The following is a 13,639-nucleotide window of genomic DNA, read 5'->3' on the forward strand; positions in this document are numbered from 1 at the left end:
GGGCTGGTGGCATTGGAATGCAGGGCATGTTGGCCTCTGCAGATACAAAATAAACTGGGACTGTCACATTCGGTTCCCTAATGGCCATACGCATCCTAGATTTTTTGCTGTTTTTTCCCCCCCTAAAAATTATTTAGTTATTTAATAGAGCTTCCACAACACTTTTTACAGAATAAAATTCCTCCAACTCAATAATTTTAATCAAATTTATTGTCATATTTGGTACATATTTATTTCTTTATCTGTTATTGTCTTGAAACAGAATAGTAAATTTCTCATGGCAAAATTACTATTGCACTCATCAGATGTTTATCTTGTCAGCTGTTTTATCAATATTAGCTACTGTTAGACGAAGATAACTAAACAGCAGCTGTGTTAGCTTTGCCTGTCTGAAGCAAGCGGCTTGGTTGAATACTCTGTTAGCCCATATTGCGCTGGTTCAGCTTGGTTTAGCATCTATAGCAAAACAACAAAACTAAGTGGTCAATCATCTCAAGGTCATGGGTGTTTTCACTTCATCTTAGGAGAAATCTGCCAGATCTATAGCTGTAACTGCTACAGGCAGCAGGGAACCTTATGGGGAAATGTATGTCTGTTTGAAATGCCAGCTTACTGTAATAAAACAACATGGAAATATTGCATTGTGAAAGACCAGTGACCCTGAATGTAGCTGCAGCCATGTACAATTGCGCTATAAAAATCCATCTCTGTGGAGACAAATGAGACTACGAAGTTATAAAATTCATGGAAACAAATGGTGTTTCAAATGTGGCAAGCTCCTATACATCTGCAAACTAATGCATTTGGTATAATCAAATACACCCTTAACATGTTGAAACAAAATTTAGATTGTAAATGCCAGTTTAACTCAACAAACACACCACTTGCCAATAAAACAAAAAGAAAGAAGTGGGTTCTCCTCCACGCCTGTGTAGGAAAACTGATCTTTAAAGTGACAATTCAACAGATTATAATTGGATTGATTATAAGATTTGCTCAAACACTGAGGAAGGCAAAATTCCCTTTGCCTCTCCTGCGAGGCTGTCATCAAAGGTCTGGCCTCCATACAGAACTTAAGTCTGCCTTTAATCAGATTTTGTGGAGAGAAAACCCTCTCACACACAAAGAGTCCATTGATACACAGTTGGTGTCAACAAAAGAAAACCTTGAAAGGGGAAGGAGGATTTAGAAATGGACATAGGGAGTGGGAGTGGGAGTGGGTGAGAAAGAGAGTAAAATTGAGAAGGAGAAGGATGGGGGCACAGTTACTTGTAGAGGCCAATTACTGAATATTATTAGGAATTATTATTGAAGTACACATCACAATGAAATCCTTTTTTACAGAGAAATGACATAATGTCAAGGTAGGAGTGTGTGTGTGTGTGTGTGTGTGTGTGTGTGTGTGTGTGTGTGTGTGTGTGTGTGTGTGTGTGTGTGTGTGTGTGTGTGTGTGTGTGTGTATGTGTGTGTGTATGTGTGTGTGTGTGTGTGTGTGTGTGTGTGTGTGTGAGTGTGTGTGTCTGTGTGTGTGTGTGTGTGTCTGTGTGTGTGTGTGTGTGTGTGTGTGTGTGTGCGCGTGCATGTGTGTGTGTGTGTGTGTGTGTGTGTGTGTGTGTGTGTGTGTGTGTGTGTTTGTGTGTTTGAGTGTGTGTCCTGTTATGTCTGGGCCATCAGTGTCACTCACTGCTGAATCAGTATATCCCAAGGCATAACTCAAACCCTCCAGGATAGAAAAGTATAGAGTGAAAGACATACAGTATATAGGTGATTGCTGATCCATTACAGTTTACAGGCGAGTGCTTGAAGCTTTTGAAAGGTTTTTCCCAACCTGCAGCCTGTCATCCAAAGAAAACAGCTTATGAGTGGGAATAACAGGGTGATGCTGGCCGTGACCTCTAAACTGTGTCTTCCTCTGTCCAATAGACTTCGTTTGCCGGTTCAAAACAGGAACAGTATGTTTTCCATTAAAACACTGAGCAGCTGATGAAGACTGTATTGGTCAAGTACGCCTATAATCCAATTCAGGAAGTCTCAATTGAATGCTTATTTTTCAACCGCTCCATGTGTCCCGATCCTATGTGCTGTGGCTGCGCACACACAAAGTCAGGCATTCATGTGGAGGATCACACGAGGCCTTGGAAATGAAGTTAGAATTAAGGGAACAGCAGATTGAATTACATCCAGGATCTGAGCAAGGGTGACCTGCGTTTGGCCTGTGTGGGGCTTCTGAGCGAGGGTCTGGCTGATCTCACGGGGCAACGTGGTTAGAGTTATTCATTTGCTTACCAACCAGCCTTCTCCGACAAGACAACCTCGGGACTAGTAGAGTGGAGACTAATGGAAGTTTTATATTGTCGAAGGTGATCTGGAGAAATCTTTGCTTTTTGCCAGCTCGGTGTTCTTGTGGATCATTTAGTGCTAAATTGGCATTAGTAATCTGAGAGAGCGGTGCTGAAGCTTGGTATTGCGGCATTCACCGGAGGGGGCTTGCGTCAAATGTTCACTATTTTTGCCGTGGCTGTAAATCTTGCAGTGGTATGCAAATGGCAGGGTATCACACGATGTGTTTGAGATTCCTTTGTGCTGTGCAAGGTTTTCATCCGGGCCAAAATTGAGCTCATAAATTCACAAATGTTAAAACCTAAGACATGTTCAACCAGTGATTCATACCCATTAGGGAATGGTGAGCAGGGGGTGGGGGTTTGGAGGGTCACTTGTGGATAGTGAGGTGAGAGGGCCTGAGTCTTCTAAACCCCAGGCGCGACACAGACTGAAAGAGATTGTTGTGCTAGTTTGTTCTCGTCGTGTAGCTTAAACGGCTAACCCTGACGCTCACGCTTGACTGTACTGCCAAGAGGACAGCTGGAGGGCGGCCATGTTTGTTGAAGGGAGAGAAACAGTGATACACAATGGCAAATTGGACTGAAGACCCCCTGCTGAGCTTTTGTGTCCCCGACAGCGATCAAAATGTGAGAGGTGCCTGAGAAAAGGTCACATACACATCCACACACACACACACACAAACACTAATAAATATGAAAGAGGCTCAGAATGATGTAGCTGCAAATATAAAATAGCAGACAATTCTGTATATTTGATATTGGAGCTCAAACAAGCGTCTCCTCTCTTCCCCTACACGTCTGAAAGAGATGGAGGACATTTTATCAAAGCACAGATGGGCCAATTTCGACTGTAATGCAATCCATCAATGCATAGTCACATCCATTCGCTCTAGCCTTGCAGATGAAGAGACATTAGATTACCTTTACCGATATGCATTGGTGCAGCATGACTCGAAAGAGAACAAAGGCAATCTCACAGTGGATTAGTGTGATTTTAGTGGGGGTACGGAGAGCACTAAATTCATTTTATGGGGACCCTCCCTGACAGAAGTGCTCTCTGCCGGCTGGTTTGCTACTGTCTTGCGATGGTGGAGACGGGTCAGTGGGGGGGCTTCATACAGACTTTGCATTGTGCAGGGTTGGCGATAGGATTTGCATGCATGTTAGACCGGATTACACACACTGGAGTCTTGCTCTGGGAAGCCGGAGCCCCTGAGTCTACCAGCGTCCACATTAAACATCCTGAGAGACTCACAGCGATGTGAAGAGTGAGCACAGGGACAGGCACAGCACTGCGTGGCCATGTGCGGAGAGGCCGATAAAAGCCCCTCTACAAACACACATACACAAACACGCAGGAATGCCTTGTTGAATACGTTTTTCATCGCCAAGCATGAGTTTCTAAGTGTGTTTTGTGTGTCTTCCCCTTTGCATGTCAGAGAAGCTCATGGTATGATGCTTTGTGGCCACGGAGGGTGGGGGAGTCGCGGAGCACTGAGGATTGTGGGGGCTATGGGGCCAGAGCCGTGGACCCTCTCCGTATCAGCGGGAGGGCGCTTAATCCTCTAATCCCACAAAGTGATATGTATATCAACCATCTCTATCCCCCAGCCAGAGGATGATACGCTCCCCCTGAAACACTGGCGAGGCGGCGAACTGGGCCATGCGAAGAGCCTGGACAAACATATCTGTGTCTGTCTCCTACAGACAAAAGAGCCTATGCGGCTCGCTACAGCTACAGCTCCAGCTGAAGCGCCAGGGTCTTAAGTAAGATATCCACTCCACATGTATTGCAAGAACATACAAGCAGAATGCAAGTGCAAGGGAGGAGAAAATCTATTGCCATTTACAGAAAATGTTGCCTAGAATAAAGAAACAGAAATGTCTTGTTAAAAAAAAACACGAGCTGCCACATACAAGGTGAGGACATGACTGGAAGCGGTAGTTGTAGTGCCTTTAAAATGGAAATTAATTACACTACTTTCCGTACAGCAATTGTAACACAGAATGGGAAAGATCTGGGCCACAGTCCAACTGATAATTAATGGAATAAAAATGTAATACTCCCTTTTCATACCGTGTCCTGGGTGAGTAATTTAACTTTCAATTAAGGGGCAGGCTGAAGTTCTATACCGTGGCTCTGAGGCTATGTGGAGAGAGAAGGGAGAGTGTAACAGCCTTTGATTCATTCCTTCATAAATACACCATAAATCTGGAGTTTCAAATGAAGCTATTTCTTTGCAAGTCTGATGAGAAGCAGCTCTGTATCAGACGAATCAGATAGAATGCTTGATGGCAAGCCAGATTTGCATGATGCATGAGTTCCAGTCACAGTCCCAGTCTTGGACACACCAGTCATGGACACACCAGTCATGGACACACCAGTCATGAACACACCAGTCATGGACACACCAGTCATGGACACACCAGTCATGGACACACCAGTCATGGACACACCAGTCATGAACACACCAGTCTTAGACACACCAGTCATGGACACACCAGTCTTGGACACACCAGTCTTGGACACACTAGTCTTGGACACACCAGTCTTGGTCATCAGCTGTGTATGTGGATGTGTCCACCCCGGGTGGAGTCTGAGCTGCTCGTAGCTGACTGGGTGTGACTATTGTTAAGGTTGAAAATCTGTACAATAGACATCCAAGGCCACAGTTTGGCAGCTTCAAAAACTAATAGATTATCTGTCAAACTGAATGAAGACAGACGGATGGAGCTAAATCACCTCAAGGCTACTTTTTTTTTTACTACTCATGCCCACTACCAGACATGGAGGGGGGGGGGGGGGGGGGGGGGGTTGTTATGTGTATGTGTGTAGCCACGAGTTCCTTGTGCCTCTGTGTACACACTCTGACCTTTTTTCACCTTCACAAAAGTTGTTTTTCCTAGTATGCAGAATGTACCTCTTTTTGAGGTTTGTTTTCATAGGCAACTATTTTTGCATCAAATCCATTTGTATGGTATACAGTCATGTGAACGACAGATAAACACAACTGTTGTCTCACTACATACTACATACTAATTGGTTCTGTTGTACGATACCAACCTAAGATAATGGAAGAAAAGCTTTCACAGCATGACATCGCCAAAGGACACCAGTTGGCAGTTTTTTTTAAGGTTGTAAGCTCACCAGTTTAAGGCCAAAAGTCCTTAATGCTGCTTTAAGGGTGCCATTTGGTTGAGAGACAGGCTTGTTTGTTTTCTTTGGCCATGTGGAACCATGCCCTTTGCACTGAAACTTTAACAGAATTACCCATGAATCTCCTTTTTTTACCCCACAGAAAGCACCTATCATTTTACAATAACTTCCATGCACCCCCTGTTAATGACGTTCCTGGTGAATGGAACTTCACAGAGACTACCCCTGTGTAGGCTTTTTCTGAATTTTTTTTTTTTTAAAGCAATGAAATCAAACGCAAAAACAGGTAAATTGATCTGAAAATGTAGGGATTTTGTATCTGCCCAGAGTTATAAATTGAGCCTTAATTCAATTTTGAACGTCTGCTGCTTTCAAAGACGCCTTTCTATTTCTATCACTCTAACTCAGTTTTCATCAGGTAAGCGTCTCACAACAAAAGAAGGCCCTTCCAAACCCCCGGAGTGGGCTCTTTGGCCAGTAGGGACACCCCTTTGACTTCAAAGGCGGAAAGTAAACCTTGAGGTGCCAAGGTCTTCAAGGAGCCACGTGTCTTATGCAACACATGCAAAGTACCTGGTTAAAGTCACCCCTCCACTACAATGTCTTACGCCCATTACATATTTATCAGCATGGTTCAATGATAACATGAATATGGGAGACTAGCCTAGCTAAACCTTCTGGGCTAGCCAGCCCCATTTTCTCTGATGTCACTGGACTCGAGTCAATTGATTTGCCCTCTAGCTGCCAGCACTTTTGACATTATATTTGCTTGGCCAACGCCTTTAATCCTCCCTGAAAGCTTATGATGTCTGGGAGGTTTTTTTCCTCTAAAAGGAGATTTGTGTTGTTTACTACCCCCATTGCAAGCAGAGTCAGGTCCTGCTGATTTCATATTACATCCTCAATTGAGTTCCGCCACATCGCAGAGGAGCTTCATGCCCACCTAGCGAAAAAGCAACAATAAAACACCCCCTACCAGCAAGTCATTACTAAGGTTGAAGTATATGGAGCACATGAAGTAGTGCAAATGTATTGGTGAACGCCTATTTTTCAATTAAAAATCTAAAAATGGCTCTCAAAAAGTCTTAAATTATTCTGTAAAATTATGAACAACATGAATATCAAACAATATTTCGTGATAATGGACACATTAGTACACTCATTCCATACCATTATACACCACAGTATATCAAATTATGTTCAACTCACAGATTGACCTACAACATACAGTATTTTAATCTGAACAAATATCTCTGTCGGATAAAACACAGATAATCTCACTCCATTTCAGTGGGGTTGCACGAGGGTCAGGACCAACAGATAATCTGGATTGTGAGGTTAGGAGGTTAACGGCTAATTTCTGGGCTGCTGTCCTAACAACATTCGTGACAAGCTCCGTCATCCCATTTTCATTTTGACAGCGGATGCAGATGAAGACTTTGGTTAGGCAGCTACTGGCACTCATGTGAGTGGAACAAACGCTGATTAAAAGCAACAAGAGTCTGATGAGGCAAAGATTTATTCACACTGGAGGTGCTTCGCACAAAATTATTCTTTTGTAGGTACAATTGTAAGTGTGTGGTCATAAATACTATTCACATTTGAAAATACATCAAATACATCAAGCATCTATTAAATTTCAATAACAAGGATGACAATATCAGTTCTGGTCTACGTATATAATGTGCAACGTATGTGGTACACATCACACAATATCAATCGGATGTATGTAAATTGTGTAATATAGAAACACTGACTGCTATTATCTTCCTTTTTCTCTATCTCACTCTCACACACAAACATACATACATATAGACAGACAGACAGACAGACAGACAGACAGACAGACAGACAGACAGACAGACAGACAAACCCACACCCACAAATACTCATACACACATTTCACATACAGAAAAGTCTGATGTGAAAACCCAAAGCAAGTTCGCCCTCATGTGGTAGTCCATGGTAAATAATCCAGCTACCGCCACCAGTAAGGAGTTTTTTGTGTTGAAGAATGAAGAATGCTACCTGCCCATAGAATATAGAAGACATGCATATACACTCTACACAATTAAAATCTATACATGTAAATTTAAACACAACAGTTTAACAGGTTTACCTAAGGCTATTTAATCACAAACCAGATACTATGAAATATGAAATAATAAAATGATCAATATAAATTGCTCTGGAAAGAATAAATAAATCGATAAAATGCCAGTATCAGTAAAGTGCTGTGAGTGTGTGGCTGTGGGGACCTTCACCACAGCCTGGGCTGCGCTGGGCGCTGGGGTAACCCTGAGAGTCGGGGTACCTCTAGTGTCAACGCTCACCTCCCACTGTTCCGGCATCTGCGCCCCTCCAGACCCTCCAGCCCGCCACAGACACATGAAGCCCCCCAGCAGGGTGGGGACAGAATGCACAGACAGCGCACTGTGAAGAGACAAATGGGCATCATTCAGCCATGATCGTGCTTCACGTCTTATGGCTAAGGTCTAAGGCAGGCTAAATGAGCTGTTGTAATCTCTACTAGTATTTGTTATCTCTACTAGTACTTCTGAGTTTAGTCTAGAAATACTGAAGTTTTTATTCTCTAAATAAGGCAGGTCAAACATGACGGCTAGTCTGGCAGTGAACTGTAACTGACAGGAAGAGCAGTAAGAAGAACTGAGTGAATTTGACACTCCTGGCCCGCTTGAGTGCAGCAGGACTGCGTTTCCTTTACCTTCCCCTCTGCCTTGCTATGAGCCTGGCGCTCTAGCCTTCACTCTCACTGCTGTCTGAGGCATGCTGAACCACAGGGGGCGCCACCAGGCGCTCGTAGGAGAGCACCACCATCACCTGAGCAAGGACAGATAATGTTACCCTCACAGCCAGGGGAACACAGTTCATCAGTTTATTACAGAGTACACTGTGTTGTGGTAGTTGAAACAAAATACAGCAACATTCATCTGATATGACATAAACTGTACTTGTATTTACTGATGTTTGAAATGTGCTGATATTGTTAGGACGATGACTGATTTTAACACTACAGTGATACACTTTCAGCTGTGTCATGTTTAATGTTTGTGTACCTTCATCACAGAAATAATTCCTTTGATATTTTTGGTACATGTTGTGGTGTACTGTACAACACTGACACAATTTCCAACTCTAACATGTGCCTATGCATAGTGCATTAAGTGTCTGTTGTACTGAGACTCAGATGTCATAGACTTACCAGGATGAGCAGGAGGAGGGCCATCATCATCCCCAGCATCAGGTACAGGTTCCCTGTGAGCCCTCCAGCCCACAAAGGGCCTAGGATGGTGGCCACACCACCTATGGAGCGCCTCACACCCTGACTGAAGCCTTCAGACAGACAGGCAGACAGGCAGACAGGCAGAAAGACACAGAAAAGCTCCTGGATGAATGTGAGTTGGTATTTGTGTACGTGTTTGGTAATGACTACATGTGTGGATCTGTGTGTGTATTTCATTGTGTGCATCAAGTAAACGGTGTGAGGATCTGCATGTGTCTTTGAAGTGGAGTGCTTACTCCTGCATGAATATATGTCTCTCACCTTGTGTCTTCTCCGCCGTGACTTTAGAGAAGAGGGACACCTGGGACACAGCGACAAATGGGAGGCCGAGCAGCTGCAGAAACACTCCGATAGTGAACTCGGCCATCTCCACTGAATATCCTCCTGCATTCAGAACCATCCATTAGTCTCAATCAGACACAGTTCTCCTTGCTATAATCCCCCATGGAACATTTAACAGATCATTATCGGCAGAGACAACTCATCCATTTCCCCCTCATTCCGTGTTGCAACCCCAAAGGCCGCTGGGAAATGGTTCAAAAGGTCACAACGATAGGAAGTTGCCATCCCTTCACCATGTAAAAAAAACCTACCTGCGCAGGAAACTGCTGCCATCACTTATAGAGCCACGCCAGCACATTCAGACGCAAGTAATAACTGCTAAAACCACAACAACTGCTGTTTTTTCTTTTTCTTACTCATTAAAGCTGTTATATCTTCATTAGATGAAAGGAGGGGTATACCCGTCTGCCACTCCCCAGGCAGTTCAGGAGGGTTGTGTCTGTGCCAGGGTGCAGGTGTTTGCCAACCAGCTTGAGTGTGCGCCAAGTGGAGGGAGGAGGAGAGCATGGCGAGTGCTGCCAAGTCTACAGTCTTCCCAGTATAGTTGTGGGTAGATTTTTGTTGTGGGTAGATTCGTGTCTTGGTATAGGCAGTGGTATATTTATTTGTAAAAAAAAAGATTCTGATATTTCACAAGAGCATGTTCACTATTAACATCTTTAAAATTAGGCTGTGTGTGTGGGATTGTTTTGAGTGCAATTGACTATGATTAATTACAGAACAGGACCCAAAAATCCTCTGGCACACACAATTCTCAGTAGCCTTTGTGACACTTGTCTCTCCCCTCCCCACAACCCCACACTAGACCAAGACTGCATAATCAGAGTAATGTGGGTGGCTGGTGTTCCTGCAGGCTCAAGCCCACAGTTTTGACACTGGGAGGGTGGCTCTCAATTACAGCATGCCAATGGAGGAGGTGGCCATGGAGGACCTACCTCGTGGTTTGGCCAGGAAAAGGAGGCACCAGACGCAGGCCACGGCACAGATGACCAGCCCCACGGCCAGTACCACGCGGTCGGCCACCCGACGGCTCAGCCAACGCACAAAGAAGAAGCCCAGGATCACCTCCACCCCACACAGGCTGTACATCACACTGTTGCCAAGCTCCCCAAAGCCAAAGTAGCGCTGGGTCATTGGGGTCACCATCGTCTGGAGCACAATGAAGAAGCAGAGATTACAAGCCAGTGGATAATGAGGTCTGTACATTTTGTATTCTTCACGGTGAAAGACTACTACATGGGCCCAGGACCAAGGGGGAGAAAGATAGACAGAGAGACAGACAGAGGAACAGAAAGCAAGACAGGAAGATTTATCGGAGAAGACAGAGAAGGGAGATGCTTCAAGATGACTTCTGCAACCTGTGCAAGTGTGACAAAGATGAAGCATTTACTGACTGAGTGGGGGATCCCCACCAATTTTCCAGTTGATAGTACTCACCTCCAATGCAGTCTGGTTGAAGAGTGTTATAAATTGTGCTGTGAGGAGCACTATTACCTCTTCTCTCAGGAACTCTGGAGACAGAGAGAGAGAGAGAGAGAGAGAGAGAGGGAGGGAGCGAGAGAGAGAGAGAGAGAGAGAGAGAAAGAAAGAGAGAGAGGGAGGGAGGTAGCGAGAGAGAGAGAGAGAGAAAGAAAGAGAGAAAATAGTTGAAGAGGCAGCAGGACAAGGGAAGAAAAGCGATCAAACTCACACTCCTGACAACTCACATCTCTCAAAACCAACAATGGAACAGATAAAAGAGTACTCTTTCATTTCCTGAGAAAAAAAACAGGAGGAACTTCCCTCAAGCTTACCTTTCTTGGCGCTGAAGTCTTCAAAGGGATCGGGTGTGGGGTGCAGCATCTCAGCCGGTGGGGAAGCAGGCGGGGGCGGGGAAGCGGAGAGGCGCTCGGAGGAGAGCTGCGTCTCCAACTGCTGGGGATCAACGATGACAGCCCCATAGGTGTCCTCCAGCTCATCGGCACCCATGAGCGGCTCCTCTTCCTCCTCATCATCCCGCTGCTTCTGCCGGACCACTGTCTGGAGCTCACTGCTCTCCGCAGGGGGCAGGTCCCAGTACAGAAGGGCCACCACCAGCTGCAGCAGCAGCCACATCGCACACATGAAGAGCTAATGGCGACAGAAGGCCACAAACACACACATGAGAGTTATAACGGTCTATTGTCATGCTGAAACTGCCTGGACAGCACATTGGATGTCTGGACATTGTTCACATATGAGTTGGCCCATGCAGGAAGGGGTTTAATGGGTTTTTTAACCGTAGTCATTTCCAAAATTATATTTTTTCCCCTTTTATTTTCTGTTAAAAGTTAAAAGTAGTAGTAGAAGAAGTAGGAATCTTCAGGAATGCTTAAAAAAATAAAGATTTACCTACAGTCTTTCAAGCTAGTTTACAATATTAGTTCAGTCATTGAGAAATATAACTATCATACATGTCTTGAGAAAAGCCTGAGGGTTTAGGAGTGATGCGCTCTGAGTGCAAAAACAAGATGCAGACTATAAATTGATTTTTTTACACATGTAAATAACTTTAAAGACTACCTATCAGTGCTACCACATACCGCAGCAAATTACAGTAGAGCCAACACTTAATTTCTTTTGGACAATAAGCCCAAGAGAAGTCCAGGTGAACGTTGCCATTGTTAAAGTTTGAATAGATGTCCTTCACTCTATACTAAAGAGCTGCATATCAGCAGTTTCAGGTTGACACAAATCACGACAAAGCACAATCAAAACTTAACAGTGGAAGGGAGGCTTTATCTGATTTTGTCGTTACCCCAGGGGATGTGTACTTGTTCACTACAAAGGGCCCAATTTTGAAATCACATAGCCTCAGAAAGATGTTGAAAGCTGGACCTAAGTGGGAAAGAGTGGAAAAGCATTAGATACTTAGTGGACAGTGAAGAAAACTTTAGTTTGTCCTTTCTAATTCATACATTTAATTAATTAATTCACAGTATCCTTCAAGAGAAAATGGGTATTCTGACTAGATGTGACGTGGAGAAACCAAATCACATTTAACATATTGTTTGCTTCTGACTGGTACCAAACAAAAAAGCAGTGCCTGTTTAGTTTAATTGGCTAGGAGCACTATCAGTCACTTCCGCAATACAAAAAATGTAAATATTTACTTATTAACTGATCAAATATAAGTCAGAAAGTCTGTGAAACGTCGTAGTATGACAGAATGCAACTGCAGGGGAGAGAGCCCAACGTCATGATCCTCACGCATTTCACATCCTGAACTTGAACACATAACAGCGTGAGACAAAAAGAACTGACCAATAAGGAGCCCAGCCTGACGGCATGCCATAATAGCAGCAAAGACCCGAGCGCGGTCTTCTGAGGCAGTGTTGCGTGTCAGGTACCCAAAGATGGAGGAACCAGCCCCTGCACCAATACCTATAAGGAAACATGTAGGCAAATTGCAGTCTAAAGCACATGCGTATGCCTGACCAACTATACAAACATTAGTAGCTACTGTTAGTGTTCAAAATATGTGTTGGCATCTGTGCTTTAAGTGTGGCACGATAAGGTGATGCTTACTTGGAAAGTACAATGACATTGTGAAATATTATTTTACGATAGGTCTGGCCTACTTAATGAGGCTTCATAAACAAATAATCTGATTATAAAAAAACTCAATCATCACCTGCAACAAGACGGCTTGACAACAACAGCCACTTCGAATAACCAATAAAATACATGAAATTACCTATTGGAAATAAAGCAATTGTTAGTATTTTACTATATAGGCTATCCATCTGTTGACGATATCTTCTGCTACCCCACATAGCCTAATTCCATTCCTTCATTACGTTAAGATGGGCAAAACCATTCAGTCGTCTCCTCAGGCCAACAAACGTAAAACAATGGTATCCAGTGTGAATGCTTATGTGATCGGGACACAAACCTAACTTCCGTGAAGTGCAATTTTACCAACCTGCTATCTCAAAGACGTTGGAGAGGAGGATGATGGTCTTTGTAGCATGAGTCCGGTCGGACCAGTGGCCAAATAATGGCCCTGTCAACAATCCACTTAAACTAAAAGCTGAGAGACCCAAACCCAGGAAGTATGACGGCGCGTCAAGTATCTGAAGATACTTCCATATTGTTGGGAGGATGACAGCTAGACAGGGATTTAGATTAATAGTAAACAACCAGGTTTAAACCTAACGCTGACCCTAGTTAGCTATTTATAAGGCTATTTGGTTTGCTTTAATTAGGTTTTTAGCCTAGCCTATTACAAAACTAAGATAACAGCAGGCTTATAATGTCCTCCAAACACATATCCTAAGTAGGCCTACCAAAGCAGTCAAGGAATATACGTTACAATCTAAATAATATATAGCCTACGTTAGGCTATTATAAATAGCCTGATTATATAACTGAAAGCACAATAGAATAACGTTACTTACCATATTCAATCCCACTCATCAGAAATATCAGTCCAATAGTAAAAAATGAGAGTTTTTTATTTTGTTGGTTATCCAT

At 43.7% G+C, this 13,639-nt stretch overlaps 1 protein-coding gene across 1 annotated transcript; it reads right to left on the minus strand.

Annotated features, from left to right (window-relative positions):
• Positions 1-8,256: 8,256 nt before the first annotated feature.
• Positions 8,257-13,639, minus strand: mfsd8l2 (major facilitator superfamily domain containing 8-like 2; the record flags this gene model as incomplete). Its single annotated transcript, XM_080836189.1, has 11 exons — positions 8,257-8,340; positions 8,723-8,853; positions 9,065-9,187; positions 10,081-10,294; positions 10,583-10,656; positions 10,939-11,254; positions 11,922-12,001; positions 12,428-12,547; positions 12,798-12,860; positions 13,089-13,274; positions 13,564-13,639. The coding sequence occupies 11 exons, from the start codon at positions 13,637-13,639 to the stop codon at positions 8,257-8,259; spliced, it is 1,467 nt and encodes a 488-aa protein (XP_080692315.1).

The sequence above is a fragment of the Sprattus sprattus genome (assembly GCF_963457725.1).
Source record: "Sprattus sprattus genome assembly, chromosome: 4".
NCBI classification, from domain to species: Eukaryota; Metazoa; Chordata; class Actinopteri; order Clupeiformes; family Clupeidae; genus Sprattus; species Sprattus sprattus.